At 32.8% G+C, this 16,229-nt stretch overlaps 1 protein-coding gene across 1 annotated transcript; it reads right to left on the reverse strand.

Annotated features, from left to right (window-relative positions):
• Window positions 1–2,614: 2,614 nt before the first annotated feature.
• LOC127714355 (G-protein coupled receptor 157-like) lies at window positions 2,615–14,046 on the reverse strand. The gene is made up of 4 exons (XM_052220418.1): window positions 13,945–14,046; window positions 7,723–8,303; window positions 5,954–6,159; window positions 2,615–3,563 (listed from the first exon to the last, which is right to left on the reverse strand). The coding sequence occupies exons 2-4, from the start codon at window positions 8,267–8,269 to the stop codon at window positions 3,186–3,188; spliced, it is 1,131 nt and encodes a 376-aa protein (XP_052076378.1). The 5' UTR covers window positions 8,270–8,303; window positions 13,945–14,046; the 3' UTR covers window positions 2,615–3,185.
• Between the last annotated feature and the right edge of the window lie 2,183 nt (window positions 14,047–16,229).

A 16,229-nucleotide genomic window follows, 5' to 3' on the forward strand; every position in this document is an offset into this window, starting at 1 on the left:
TACAAATAGTATCAACAGGTCAAATTAAAAAGAAAGTACGATTTGAGAGTACTCGCAGTTACTGACAGCTAGTTAAAAGCCAAAACAATTAATAATAAAACATCATGCATCAGAGACTGAAATCAACTAAAACACATCCCAGGGATTTAGTATTAACAGTCAAAGAAGACATGACTTGTGCAATGCCAAAAATAAATGTATCGACAGGTAGTAGGATAGTTAGGAGTGACTTCTGTATAGATAAAAATGAACGTGTGTGTGTCTCTATACATCCCGTTTGAAAAGAAAATACAAATTTAGTTATGTTTTAATTTGCTAATGACAAAATCGATATTAGTGCCAATGTAAACTATATTCAGAGATCTAATTACAACATTGGTACGATAACCCTTACTAATAAGTTTGTTTAAAGGTTCGATGAGTTTACACGGATCACATAGTGATTTCAGCGCTTTAAGTACAATATTACCGTAAAATGTAGGATGTGATATACCATTTTTAATAAGTTTTCTACAGGTACAGCCAAATTTACTCAATGTACTATTCTTTAATTACGGGGGTTACCTGAGGTCACCCAAAAAAACACACAAAATACAACCAATTCATCTCAAATAAACTCAGTTCACCTTAACAAATACATAACATAAACAATACAAAGTCAAAGAAGTCCTACATTTAAAATGAAGAAATTAGTTAATTACAGCATAATTATATACCCTACCATTGTATCTATTATCCTTTCATTACAGGGGTACCTGAGGTCACCAAAAAAACTGAACAACTATAACCCATTTAACTCAAATTAACTCAGGTCACCATGACAAATACATTACATGAACAATACAACGTCCATGAAGTCCTACATTTAGAATGTTAGAATGAAGAAATTAGTTTATTAAAGCATAATTATATACCCAAGCATTGTATCTATTATTCTTTCATTATAGGGGTACCTGAGGTCACCCTCCCCCCCCCCCTCCAAAAAAAAAATATAACCCATATTTAACCTGACCATGTACAGTAATACAGAGATGACCTGGGGTAACCTGAAAATATTTCTGTTTTGTAAAGCTGACCTGGGGTAACATGATCATGTACAGTAATACAGAGGATACCTGAGGTAACCTGACCATGTTCAGTGATAAAGAGGTGACCTGAGGTAACCTGACCATGTACAGTTATACAGAGGTGACCTGAGGTTAGTTGGAAATATCTATTATTTGTAAAGCCGATCTTGGGTAACCTGACCATGTATGGTATTGCAGTGATGACCTTGGGTAACCTGACTTTGTATGGTATTGCAGTGATGACGTGGGGTAACCTGACTTTGAGAGGTTTAGCTAGCTATAAAACAAGGTTCAATTCACCATTTTTTACATAAGAAAATGCCTGTACCAAGTCAGGAATATGACAGTTGTTATCCATTCGTTTGATGTGTTTGAGCTTTTGATTTTGCCATTTGATTAGGGACTTTCCGTTTTGAATTTTCCTCAGTATTTTTGTGATTTTACTTTTTTAGTATGGTATTGCAGTGATGACCTGGGGTAACCTGAATATATATATGTATTGCTAAGGTGACATTTGGTAATCTGAATACACATATATATTCAGGTTACCCCAGGTCCTTACTGCAATACCATTCATGGTCAGGTTACCCTAGGTTAGCTTCACAAAGCAAAGATATTTCCAGCTAACCTCAAGTCACTTATGTATTACTTAAATGGTCAGGTTACCTCAGCTCACCTCAGTTTGACTAAACATGGTCCGGTTACCTCAGGTCACCGCCGTATCACTGTACATGGTCATTTTACCCCAGGTCAGCTATACAAAAACTAATATTTTCAGGTTACCTCAGGTCACCCATTGGTCGATCCAGCCCCCCTTCGGTAATCACTAAAGCATGACTGTAGCGGGCCTATTAAGGCAGTCAGTAGCCTACCACCCCCTCCCTTTATAAAAAGTTCTGGATCCGCCACTGTCACCACTCTATTACTGTACATGGTCAGCTAACCTCAGGTCACCATTGCATTACCTAAACGGTCAGGTCATTTTAACAATTTTATTTTTCCTGAAAATCCTATTTTAATTTTACCATCCACTCCCAGTCAACACGCACACATAAGATAAATGATCGGTGCCGTAGGTATGAAAATAATTAAATCGCCTGGCAATTTGGTTCACATCTTTGGTATTTAGTCATATTAAAATTTGGTATTAAGATTGATCCAAATAGGGAACTATATTTACGTGCGAATTAATCGATGACAAATTCCCCCGGTTACCTGAGGGCACCTATTACCTGTCCTACATCAGCGGACCTTTTATCCACCTGCTACTACAACCGGAAACTACATATGACATATACTATTGGTATCGGTATCGGATTCCACCCGGAACTTATTAATTATTGGTAATATTAATTAAATGGAAAACAAACTGGCCTGGAATGGTGTATTTTTTAATCAACACTATTGTCCTTTATTAGTTACATATACAGTTTAATTATTTGATTCGTCGTTTTACGTCATGCCGGCTAACAAATTGGACCTCGTTATTTTAGAGGTATAGATACCCACACAAGGTAGCCTTGATAAAATAAAACGTTTTGAACAGCTACCATTTGATGATTTATTGTGTAGTGAGGAACAATACAACTAATAATTCATATACTACTGACAACAGTTGAAAGAAAGTTACTACTTATTATTACCGCCAATGCAGTTTGGTTTTTATTAAAGGGACATTAGCTGTCAATTGATTTGACCCAAATTCTAATACTTTATTTATAACATACTAAAACGTATATCCAAATTACTTTAGGTCCAAAAGAAACAATTAACAAAACATGGGCTCGTTACAATGTATCAGCATCCCGTGTGTATTTTAGAACAGACGCCATCTTATTATCCATCGCGATTTCCTCCGAAGACTGCCGACGATCATGTAACCCGATATACATGTAAATATGAATATAAACATGTAGCGAGCACGTGCAATGGGATTTTTTAGCTTATTTTGACAAAGTTGAACCAAACTGACTACTAGAAGCAAAATATCATTTCTTTACTGCTAGTTGTATTTTATTTGTTTGTCGAATTCGTAGCTAATGCCCTTTTAAATCATTATTGTTTAATGTTGTTCTTGGTAAATGACGGTTAAAATGTTCTCAGAAATGTTATATACTTTTACACGGAATAATTGATATTTGCTGTTTCAGTTAAAATTGGTCTTAATTCCTCTCCATCAGATCTTTTGCAACATTTGCAACACAATTTTTTGTAGAGATGATGTCTAGTAGTCTTATCTAAGAAGCAAAATAAAATACACGTGCAAAACGCCTGCGCACTGTCTCCAAAACTTTGGAAATGTAGAAATACATCATCTGTAGTGTCAAAATGAGACAGGGGATTTCCAGTATGCCGTCTTAACGCATACAAGAAAAATCGACATGTTCCCCATATTCTGAGACAGTATCCGATCAGCCATAGGTAGAGATAACTTTCATCTTCGACTCTCAGTCGCTCTGATACCTCACTGAAATGACGTCGATTGTGTCTTCGTCTCTATGAAATAAAAATAGTTTTTGTTATCAACTAGATTATTGAATATTAGCACATACACTAGTATAATTAAAAAAAATCAGTTGCAATGGCTGAACTCAATAGATCGGTACGAAGCACAAAAATACAAATAAAATTAAAAACCAATTGTTAAGAGAACAATTGAATGTCTTTCCACTCGAAACGATATATTTTGATATGAAAATATTAAAGTCCTGTTTAAAATGCCATTTCCAGTGTCAGATGATAGCTTACTGTACGCTGGTTCCAAAAATATATGGTTTCTATACATTTTTGTTTGAAATGAGAGATATACTTTGTTACTTCCGTTACTTTGTTAATACAAAGAATAGCTACTTCCGGTCACATCCGGTTTTGCTTTTTCAAGGTCATATAGTTTGCAACCTAATGCAAAACGTCCTATGGCTTTATCAAGTATAAATATGAAATTAAAGCAAAGGTCATAATCTAGAACGTCAAATTTACCTATGACCTTGACCTCAATTTCAAGGTCATCAAGCAAGGACCTTATATCAAAAGACCTTAGGTATTTACTATGTATTGTTAATAAGTTATATTACCATACATCTTATTTTTAACATTCCAGGGGAGAAAAATCCTACTAAATGTTACAGCACCGCTTCAAAGAAAAATTTCCTATTATGACAGATCGCAACTAACAATTTAGTGAAAATTTTTTGTCGACATATATTACAGTTTCTTAGGAGTAGCATGCACAAGCAAAAGGAAAGAATTAAAACATGACTTTGACTATTGACCTTGACCTCATCTTTTTATGTGGACTTAGGACCTCAAATCAAAAGCTAGGTCTCTATCACCTATGGTTTACCAGTTACAATTACATTTCACTTATTTTAAATACAGAAGGGGAAATAACTCGCATATGGAGTCTCCGGATCTCTTCGGTCAAATTTTTTGTCGACATCCTGAGGATGTAACGAGCAATTTGAAAAAAAAAAATTTTTTATTGCTTTCTCTTACGGTTGCGAAGGAGTAGTCTTAACAAGAAAAACAGTGTTCGGGGAGATACAAATTACAAAGAAAAGTGTTCGGTTAAACAGGGTCAGGTTCAAACGCGTATAAACTGTTCGATATCATATACCAAATATTTAACTAAAAGTGACATCTTTTGAAACAAAAATACGGCGCAAGAAAAAAAAAAAATAGGCGGAAGAAAAAAAAAATAATAATCAGAACAAAAGCAAAAGGTTTCCACGGAAAAGTGGAAAGACCTTATAAAAGACACAAAGCACCAAAAAGAGATATCAATCAGTACTTATCCAACGGATTAAATGTAAAGACGTCGTAAACATTTTGAGAAACGCATGACCTTGTGCAATGCCAAAAAAAAATTAAACAGTATCGACATAATTATGTTCACTTGCAATCAGTCATCCTTTTGCAAGTTTTACTATCGTCAATATGATTTGGTTGTCCGTTATACGATATATGTGTCCCAGAGATGTTATATTATAGTAGCCTGAATAATGTTCTTTTATACCTCCTTTTCGACATTATTGAAAACTAAATATCAACGTATATTTCCTTGCCATGCGCAACAAGCCTGATCCCATTAATGTACCAGGATCTCCTTCAACATGCGGAGCACCTTTTCTCATCCTCGGTCTTTTGATGGGTTTGTGATGCTCAGTCTTCAGTTTTCATTGTACAGTCGTGTTTGGGAGACAAGTGTTTGTCTGCTTGATTTTTTTTATTTTGTCCCTGGTGTTGTCTTATTTTTTTTTCACTATTTTTTTTATATTTTTTTTTTATTTACACATTGGTATTTTCTTCGCTTTTTATATAATTGAAAATATAATGGTTTGGTTAGTCTAGTTTCATTTCTTCCGGTTTCAGTTTCCTCCATTTAATCTAAATGTCTTTTAAAGTTTTATCATTTTAAACTCGTTAAAAATGAGCATACACATTGTAATTTTAATCTATAGACATAAGAAGATGTGGTATGAGTGCCAATGAGACAACTCTCCATTCAAGTCACAATGTGTAAAAAGTAAACAATTCTATGTCAAAGTACGGCCTTCAACACGGAGTATTGTTCACACAGAACAACAAGCTATAAAGGGCCCCAAAATGGCAAGTGTAAAACAACTAAAACAGGAAAACCAACGGTCTAATCTATATAAAAAAACGAGAAACGAGAAACACTTAAGAACCACATTTTAAAACATTTAAAGAGAAAATTGTGTTGCACAATGAAAGGTTTCTCAAAGAGTGTTTCTCAATAAAATTGTAAAAAATAAATTAATGAGCAACTGTTAAAAATAATTATTAGTCGAGTAGTCGTATTTTGTAGATATTTGTGTATGATACTAGTGAGACTTGCCACACAGTGTAAATAAACATTACAGTACCTGTTTCCACATATATCCTTTTACAAAAAAGAACATAATACAGGTCGCAAAATACCACGTGATTTCCCATCCTTTACCGGTAACCACCATCCATAATGTTCTAGCGTTCTTATCAAGGCAGGAAGAGATCCAGCACCAGGCACCAGTTCCTTGGGAAAAGTCTTCACCTAGAACTTCCTTACTAACAGCAGCGATAGTTATACTCACTAAAAGATTCATAACAAAAATGTATTATAGATAATTATTAATAACCGGGTACATCAAGAAAAAAGTTAACATCAGTGTCGGCGTGGTGTAAAATGATTTAAAAAAAAAATGAAGCAAAAATAAAAAGGTCAATAATAATCTATGATATGAATGTTCTATTTGAGTCAATTGTTCTCTTCCGGTACATGTAAGCTCGAATTCAATGTTTGTTAAAAAAAAAGAAGCAAAACATAGCATTAAATACTACAGATAGGATTCTACTTCGTCAAAGTATCTTCCCATTACGCCACCTAATTTTTTCAATAATAAAAATGGAAGCCATTGTAGGAATGACGCGCTGTCAATTTTGCTCCAATTTAAAACCGATAAATTTATCCACATAGCAGCATTACGATCCTTATATGACAGTTGTATTTTAAAACACAAATGTAACTTCTAGCTATTAAGCATCATTTAATGTACTTTTAGGCCTTTTGTCAACTGAAAACAATTTTCTGATCGGTTGTCTAATTAAATATTTCGTGAAAGGGCAGACAATATTTTCAGAGATTGAAGATTTATCACCCTAGATACCACACACCTTTTTTTCAAAGTTATGCATTTTTAAGATCCACTTGTAAAGTCTGTCATCAAGTACTTTTAGTTAAAAAAAATGTTATTCAAACACACCTACTCTATTGTTATGACTCATTAGAGCGGGGACAGAGATGCAAATTAATGCTTTAAAAAGGTCAATCTTTTATCTTTCTGTGGAATTTTTTTCGGCGGAATTTATGCTGTTGTACAAAAAAAAATCCACATATATTTGCACCTACCACAATCGACTATTTTTTTAAATTTGCCTTTAATTTAAAAGTTTACAAATATCTCAAGCTCCATACTATAATTTTTAGTAAAAACATGTATATCATGTATATAAGATGCATAAAAACCTAAATTATGCACATACATTAAACTTTTAAAGCTCATAGAAACAGATGTTTACAATTCAAATATACCAACTTGACCATTTTTACCTTCTCTAACAAAGAGTTTCATTTCTTTTGTTTAATTTCAACTGGGTATCGGCCTGACTAGAAGTAGACATAAGTTATAGAATATTTACTGTACAGTTGACACTGTAAGTTCTTTTATTGACAAAGTTTTCAGACTGAGTCATTGAACTTTATGTTCCTGTTATCGTAATATATGTTCTGTTAATGACATGTCTGGTTATTCGAAAAAATCGTAAAGTTTTAATTACATTTGTACATGTATAATGTTTTCGATCGTTCGGGTTTTCACATTTTCTCTTTAAAATTTCCATGTAACGGTATTTTAGTAGCCTTATTTATCAAATTGTCATCTGAAACAAACACGATACGGAGAGTATTCATTTTTGTATGAAATAGAAATTGGATTTAATTTTTGTCATGTTTAAGGAGCAATCCGATTAAAAGAGATCTGAAAAGACATTGTAATCATATGCATTACTGTAATCATCGGTTCATAACTAATTTACTTAATGAAGTTTTGAACTTTATATCTTATCTTTTTCGTACATATATCAAGACAATACTTACAAGGCACCAACCAACATACGGAATGAGTGAATATTTTCATCTTCCATGGCCATGTACCATGTCGGCAGTAAACCAAAGCAACAAATATATGGATACCAATTACTGTATTCCAGAAGAACGACCACATGGATGCTGTTGCACAAACAAAACTCTGAACAACACAAAATAGATCACATCGAGTGTCAAGAGTACAATTCAAAGAAAATTTATTGTTGCCAAAAACAGCTATATATCTTATCGTTCCTCCAAAATTGCCAAAAGCAACAAGTAAATCGGATACAGTCAAATATATCAGCAGTCTTCTGGTTTCATTTTCTGGTCGGAAGCTATCAGTCACACAATATGCAACGAAGATTAAAATTGCACCGAATATAGACAATGTACTTGCAAGTAATGTCAATGCAATGTCCCCAACTTCTATCGGTTTGAATGTAGATGGAAATACCGGTACTGGTCCAATCGTTGATGTTACATTTGCACTAAGCGTTGTTGATGTATAATTTGCAATAGGCGTAGATGATGTTAAGTTCTCCATTGTGTAATCCATGACCAAAGTGTTCAATGCGGAAGTAAAATCGACTCTACAATAAACAAAGAATGTGTGAAGTTAGTATATGATTCATTTACTATTATTTATAGACCATTTAAAAAAAAAACAACAACAACACGTATAATCACAGTCCATGGTATTGTTAAGAATTAACATTGAAATTTATAAAATTGAATGCCTAACTTGATTTTGTAAGGTAGATAAAATAGTTTTATAATGAAAACAAAAATAAAAATATTGGATGATTCACATGCTACTTTCGTTTGTATTAAGTTGAAATAATATTGAAGACATATTCATTATTTTTTAGGTTGGAATATTGTGTGAGAAACTATTATAACTAACCTAATTGGTATATATAATTTGTATTAATTCGTATTAACCTTCCCACACAGCCAAATGGACGCTTCGTTTAAAATCATAAGTTCTACTAAAGTATGGAAGAAGTTCAAGGATAACCATATTTTGAAACCGCCAGTCAAACTTTGGGTAAAGACATACTATGAAAACTGTTTTAATCATTATATAAACTTATTATATTATATGCAATATCAAGGGAGAGGGATAGCCACCAGTGGGTCTTCAACGCAGCGAGAAAATCCCGCACTCGGAGGCAGGCTTCAGCTGGCCCTTACAAATAATATAATACTAGTTCAGCAGAATAGACGCCATACTAAATTCTGAAATATACAAATGAAACCAAAAAACTAAACCGCACACAATACTAACAAAGGCTACAGGTTCCGGACTAAGAACAGGCGCAAAAATACGGCGGGGTTAAACATGTTTTGTGAGACTTCAACCCTCCGTTGTACGTCTGTTTACATTTCTGTGCGTATATACCATTGTCTTTTCATTTTTCTCGGCAACTACAAACCAAAGCGTCTTGATAATTGATACCAACCTTTATATTGGAATCGGTAACGTATCTGCTTCATGTTAACCACATATCTATAGTCTTCACATCGATGCTGATATGTCAGTACGTATGTCAAAAGGTTTTAAAAGATTTCTCTCAGTAGCTTTAAGTCGAGGCTTCAAGTTGATTAGGTATATGGTGTACATTATACAATGTGATACATTTTCAGATCCGTAAGGTGTTTTTAGTTTTCAAGTTTGTCAAAAAATTGTATGTACTGTAAAATGCACGTATGCTTGCATGTATAAAAGAATTGTTGTTGCATACTTATAAAATTTGGTACCAAATTTAATACCATGTGCATATTTACTTTCTATAGTATCTTCTTGAAAATTGTTTGATATTCTTTTCCATTTGCTATAAGTTAATCTGTACTTAAAATTATAAATATATGGATAATCCTTATATAATCCAAAAACTAAGAGTATTGTTTGGATGTTGAAAAATACATGCACTTAATCTGATAAAAATGAATCAAGTAAGATAATTATAAATTGAAGTATTATACAATAATGAATTGAAAAACAAATTTGTCACTTAATACCAAATCTATGTATAATGTTTTAAATTTCGAAGACAGTTTTATTTTTTATTCATTGTTTTCTTTTACAACCAATTCTGTATACTGTAAATCACTTGTCCTGTTTTTCATTATTATTTTATATAAAAATCAATACTGTTTGTATGAGAAGTATTATCTTCTACTAAGCATTTTTTAGACAAATTGCAATGAAATTTCCGAATGTTAAAGTTAGAAATAAATAAATTATTTCAATTGAATTGTGTATAATTTACTTACGATGACAAAAGAACTATAAAAGTACCAAACATGTATGTATAGGATGATACAACACAGAGAACATTTGTCTAATGACCTTGACTAGCCAATATTAAACCATTGTGGTGACGTTAGCCTATTCATTTACCGTGGATTCTTTTTCTAGAATCAACGCTTCCTAAATCTACCGCTGAAATGGACTCACCAAATTATATTCAATTGTTTCCTTTGTGTGTCTAATTTCATTAAGTTTGAATTGGCTAATTTACTGATTTCTGTTCACTAATGGAATTAATTTAAAAACTTACCTTTAATTTTTGTAATTTGTATATGCCTTCACTGGGAATCGAACCCTTCCTTGAAATCTGTTATGAATGACTGACATCAACACATCGACGAAACCTCTCGGCTACCAATGGGTTACAACTTAGATGTCTATTTTATATATATAAATGAACATCGGACACACAGGGGTTGTACCTTTATATATACACAATGGGCAGTCGTATAGTATAAGTTGGTAGCCGCGAGGTTAGCATGCTTAAAGTCAACGAGTTAAACGATAGGGATTTGTCGGTTAAGTTTCGAATCCCTGTATTATCTCTGTTGTCCCAATTCTGTTTTTTTTTCTAATTTTGCATGTTATAGTGGATATTTTTGTAATAATAGCGAGTTTTACCGTTTATCTTTTGGATTGTTATTGGCTATTTCACATGTTTGAAACAAAAATGATTACATTCTATTTGTCAATTTCTGTTGTATAAATATAGTATGATTTCATCTGTTTTACTACATAATTTTACAAATGTTTGTTCGCAAATTCCTATGTGAGAAAGCCGTGATGTGCCTAGAGTGCTAGAAATTTCGGTAACATACTTATTATATATACTTTATATATGCTCTTTAGTCGGGTTGTTGTCTCTTTGACACATTCCCCATTTCCATTCTCAATTTTATTAGAAATAAGTTCGAAAATGTCGTATTTTGTAAAAACAGATAAAATTCAGAAGCCTGATAATATAAAGATCTTTAAAGGTAGAAGTGTTATATTTGTATGTTGTTAACCAATTAATTGTGATCTGAGATTTATCAATGCATCGTTGGACACGATAACATGGTTATTTAAACTCACTTACAATACCTTCTAATTAAGAAAAGGCTTTAATTTTGAAAAGAAATTAACACAATAGTTTAAGTTATAGATACAATGGATAAGCGTAGATTCATGAAAAACAAACCATTCGCCCTCCGGGCTCATGGTTTCTTTTTCAAGAATCCACGCTTATCCATTGTATCTATATTACAGAACAAAAGATCAAACAAGGTTAATTTTTATTCAAATAACAAAACCTTTATGTTTATTTTAGTTCATTTTTTTCGAACACAAATTAATTTCGTCGATCTTCTAAAATCGACATAAGTACTAAAGTCATAGAGTATAGTTGCCTTAATAAGACGTATTTGTGTATCCAAATTAAATTTAGTTTACTCATCATAAATAAAATTATAGAAAATCATTTCGAACGCAAGGCATCGGTACAATATATTAAGAATAGAGTACAGGCAAAATTAATGAATGAGAAAAATGGTATAAAAATTAAAGAATAAATAAATATGGGACCACCCACCCAGACCCTCATAGACTGTTAAATTTGACATCAAAGTAAAAATCTAAATCCATTTAAACATATAATAATGACAAACTAAACAAATATTATCTGTTTGCTAAGTCATTGATTTTCAAAACTTTGTATTGTTGTTATAAAGTAAACCTTCCTTATGATAAATAAGCATAGGTTTACATGTACCATGAACATTGTACTTTTATCTTCCTGTAATGTTTTGGTGTTTTCTAATGAAAGTGTATTTTATGCTTTCGCTTAAACTTACTTCCGGGTTAGGATTATTGACAAATGTTACAATTATTCTTTTTAGCTCAAGATTTTAATTATAGCTGATACACATAATTTGTTTTTGATTGATATCAGTTGCACATACGTTTTATAGAAATTAAGAAGGAACATGTTTCTGTGCCTGAATATTTAACTCATTATGCAATTTGTGTATGCTGTAGCTATTTCGTTAAACACAAGACAAAAAACGAATATCGGTATTGATATCATCAACATTTTAATTAAAATTATATTGCAATGTGTTGAGTGTTTCGGTATAAAATTAAAAGGTCAAGTGATTACGGATGTTAGATGCATATTAACCTAATTCCAGCAAATTGCTCTAGGATCGGTACTTTGTGTCTTTTTGTTATTTTTTGCTTAGTAACCATCTGATGATTAAAGTCCTTTCCAGGTGAAAATTACACTTGCTCTTATGTCGTGTTATTTAATATAGATCACTGTCCAAGGTAAAGGGAGGGGTGATAGCCAACAAACACGTTTAACCCTGCCAAATTCTCTCTGTGACTTCCCAAAGCAAGAACCCTGTAATCTGAGCCTGTAATACGGTGATTGTGGTAGGTTTGTTTTCTTTTACTGTTGTTCTGTGTAAATTATGCCGTCGTCGGCTATCTCGTTTGAATTGTTTCATATGTTGTCATCCCGAAGTCTTGTATACCTTTCTATACGGTACGAGTTGCTCTTTGTTGAATGCCGTCAGGTGACCTATATTTGTTTGCACCCTTGTCGTGTCGTTTTAAATGAATATAGTAGCCTTTTTATAGTTTGTTCTTATGTTGTACTGTTACACCACTGTCCCAGGTTAGGGGGAGGGTTGGGCGACCGCTAACATGTTTAAACCCGCCACATTCTGTATGTGCCTGTTCCAAGTCAGGAGTCAGTGGTTGTCATTTGTTTCTGTGTATCATATTTGTTTTTTCGTTCATTATTTTGTACATGAATTAGGCCATTAGTTTTCTCGTTTGAATTGTTTCACATTTGTCATTTCGGGGCCTTTTATAGCTGACTATGCGGTAATTGTTGAAGGCCGTACGGTGACCTATAGTTGTTAGTTTCTGTGTTATTTGGTCCCTTGTGGAGAGTTGTCTTGTTGGCAATTATACCACATCTTCTTATTTTTATATTTACTAGCATTTGTTTTCAGTAGTACTACTGTCTTTACTCGTTCATATGCATCTGTTTTGTAAGGGCAATGCATTTTCGACAATCAGTTTCCTTTGTCTTGAGTTTTGTCAGTCTTGCGCTACATGTATGTATATTCGACTCTGAATTTTTCTTATCTTGCATTGTATCTACCTTGGATGGTCCTATGTATATCTGGCACCGAGTATTCTTGTCTTGCTTGTCTGTCTTGTATGCACATATGTATATCTTTCACCGAGTTTTCAATTAATTTTTTTTTCTGTATTGCATTGTCCTATGTATGTATATTCAACACTGCATTTCTCATCTCGCATTGTTTGTGCTCTGCAAGGCCCGTTCAATATCTGCTGATGTAGTATTCTTGTAGCTTTTAATGTTCCTATGGATTTTGGGCATACTAGTATTGTTCTTTCTTTGTAATACAAACGCTCCATGATACACTTCCAAACTTAACTCGCATTTACAAAATTAAAGAACCAGGAAATAATTTAAAGTACCTTACGTTAGCAGTAAAGAGAATGGACCACACCTTAAGAACAATAGAATAAAAATGTCTGTTCCGTCCTCTTTTGGTCTGGACACTTTATCTTTATTGGACAAGACCTTTTTTATCAATAGGATGAGCCGCCAATTTCTCTCTTTTATCTTTAAATGATGCGCAGTTTTGTTGTGGCAGTTTTACCCGTCAAAATTAGCGGTTGAACTATTGACTTTTTATTCATTTTTGCAACCAACCATTTTGACACAATAACAGCATTGTATTCATATGTTTACTCGACTTGAAGAACACTGATGAACGGTGACCTACATGTACTTAAGGCCAATTTAGTTATTTTGTGATCTTAGAGTTGTACTTTAATGAAGCATGCATGCGACTTAAGCTTATTATTGAAATATACTGGCTGGTAGTTTTACTTACCTTAAAAACAGACTTTAAGACACGTATTTTGCGACATGTTTAAGAACTTCCTGCTCAAAATTATAACATACCTGTGTAAAAATAATTGATGCTTTAAATTTAAATAACTTCATTGATTCGACAGCGATATTATAAATGGTATTATTTATCAACACTCAAATATTTTACCTTTATTAAGTTATTTCAAAGGTATGACAGACCTATTTATTTAGGTAAGTTCAATTACCCAAGAAGGTATTTCAAAATTCTCTAGATTATAATATCACAGTTTCATGTGATAACTTTAACGTTGTAATAACATAATCAAATCAGAAATCATTTAATATGGCTCAAAACTGCAATTTTGATAGTTTGGGTATCTATCAAATGAAATGTATATTAAGAAAGGCGAGCTTATAACCAAACATGTTATCAGAAGTAAAGGTAAAACCATTATCCTTCAAATACAAGTTTGACGTAATGTTCTGTATGTGCTTCTATATACAAGGTTGCACGGAAACGTCTGTAAAAAGGAGACGGAAGATACCAAAGGGAAATATGTAAAATTTTCTATTATATTACATCACTATTTCTTCAAATGCAATGCAAATAGAGATACTTCTTCTGGCGCAATTAAATTACGATATTTTCACGCAAGATAGCTATTTTTGTTTTATTCTAACTATGAAATGTTGAACACGTCACACAAAAAGATACGTGGTAAAATACTTGATATAGAACGAATATAACAAATGAAATGTTCATGTACAATAAACGTTATTATATATCATTTTGAAAAAGCGTCGTCAGAATTAAACCATTTAAAGGTACAATCTCTAATAATCCTCTAGCTGCAATAGCGTATTTCTAATTTTCGACCATGTTAAAACTATAACTTTGCTCATATTTTACTCGGTTTTTCAATCTGAAAAAGCATTAACCATTTAGGACAGCAATGGCACTGTTCCCAATAAAACTACCACTTACTTGACGTCAGGATTAATGAACTTTCAGCCACATCACCATGTGATTATCCCCTTGGTATATTCTTGGTTTTTTTTTAAATATTCATTCATGTTTATTGCATGTGACAATTTGCATATGCATATTGTACCAATGGAAAAAAATAATTATTTTATATTTATAAGTTTTTTTTTTAATTATTACATTATTTAGAAACATTCGGATTTAAAAAAAAAAATGTAACATATTACCCAATGAACTAGTAACTATCAGACAAGGGGGCCTGCGGACCCCCAAACTGGACAAAGTTTAGAGTGTAACATGTAAAAAGTCTGGATTAACCATAAATGTAGCTCCATAAAGGGGGGCGTCCCCCTCCCCCTAAATCCTCCACTGACTATGTATATTAAATATGAAAGTAATGAGATGTGGTATGATAACATTTAGAAAACCATTGACCAAAGTCCAAATGACGTGGATGTCGGCCTTGACCAATGAAGAATCATCCAAGACAATAAAAATGTGAAAGAATTCAAACGAGACAACCAACGGCTTAATTTATGATAAAACAATAAACGAAAATCAAATATGACAGGCAGCAATTAACGACAAACAATCAACTACAGCCTCCTGACGAGGGACAGACACAAACATAATGTTGCAGGTTAAACATGTTTGTGCTCAGTTCTCCCCACAAACTGGGACAGTGGTGTAACAGTACAACATAATAACACTCTGTGATAATAAGTTACAAATGTCTTGACTAGTTAGAAAAAAACAACTACCCCCTCCCTTTCCAAAAAAAAAACCAACAACAATACAAACAAAGTACTGATCTGAGAGTACTCACAGTTACTGAAAGCTAGAACAAAGCCAATATTAAATAAAGCATGTCCTACCAGCTCAATATCAGGCTTTATACAAAAGTTGATAATGTTGAATTGTACAGTAAATTAGTTTAAATATTCTGTGGATCAACTTTTTGCTAATCGATTTTTGGGAATCTTACTCGACAGCTTGATGTTGACTTGTTGTGTCTTTTGAGTTCGTGCTGGGTAGATCCTAACTGGACGTATACCATACATCTTCTTGTATCATAAACACGTGAAATTTTAATGCTCTTTCATAAACCTTTTGTAGTATTAAAAAACTATTTTTCGATGAAATATTTTAAAATGCACTGTTTTTTAACCTTCACTTCTAACATTATATCTAAATATGGAAATGAAATTATTTTAAAATACTAGAGGTCAAATACTTGAACTTGATATGAATCGTTTCTTTTTGTAGGTAATGAAACGTGATTTCTTGAATGCCGTATTCAATTAAACTTTGATGGCCTA

The sequence above is a fragment of the Mytilus californianus genome, unplaced genomic scaffold (genome assembly GCF_021869535.1).
Source record: "Mytilus californianus isolate M0D057914Y unplaced genomic scaffold, xbMytCali1.0.p SCAF_9, whole genome shotgun sequence".
Lineage (NCBI taxonomy): Eukaryota > Metazoa > Mollusca > Bivalvia > Mytilida > Mytilidae > Mytilus > Mytilus californianus.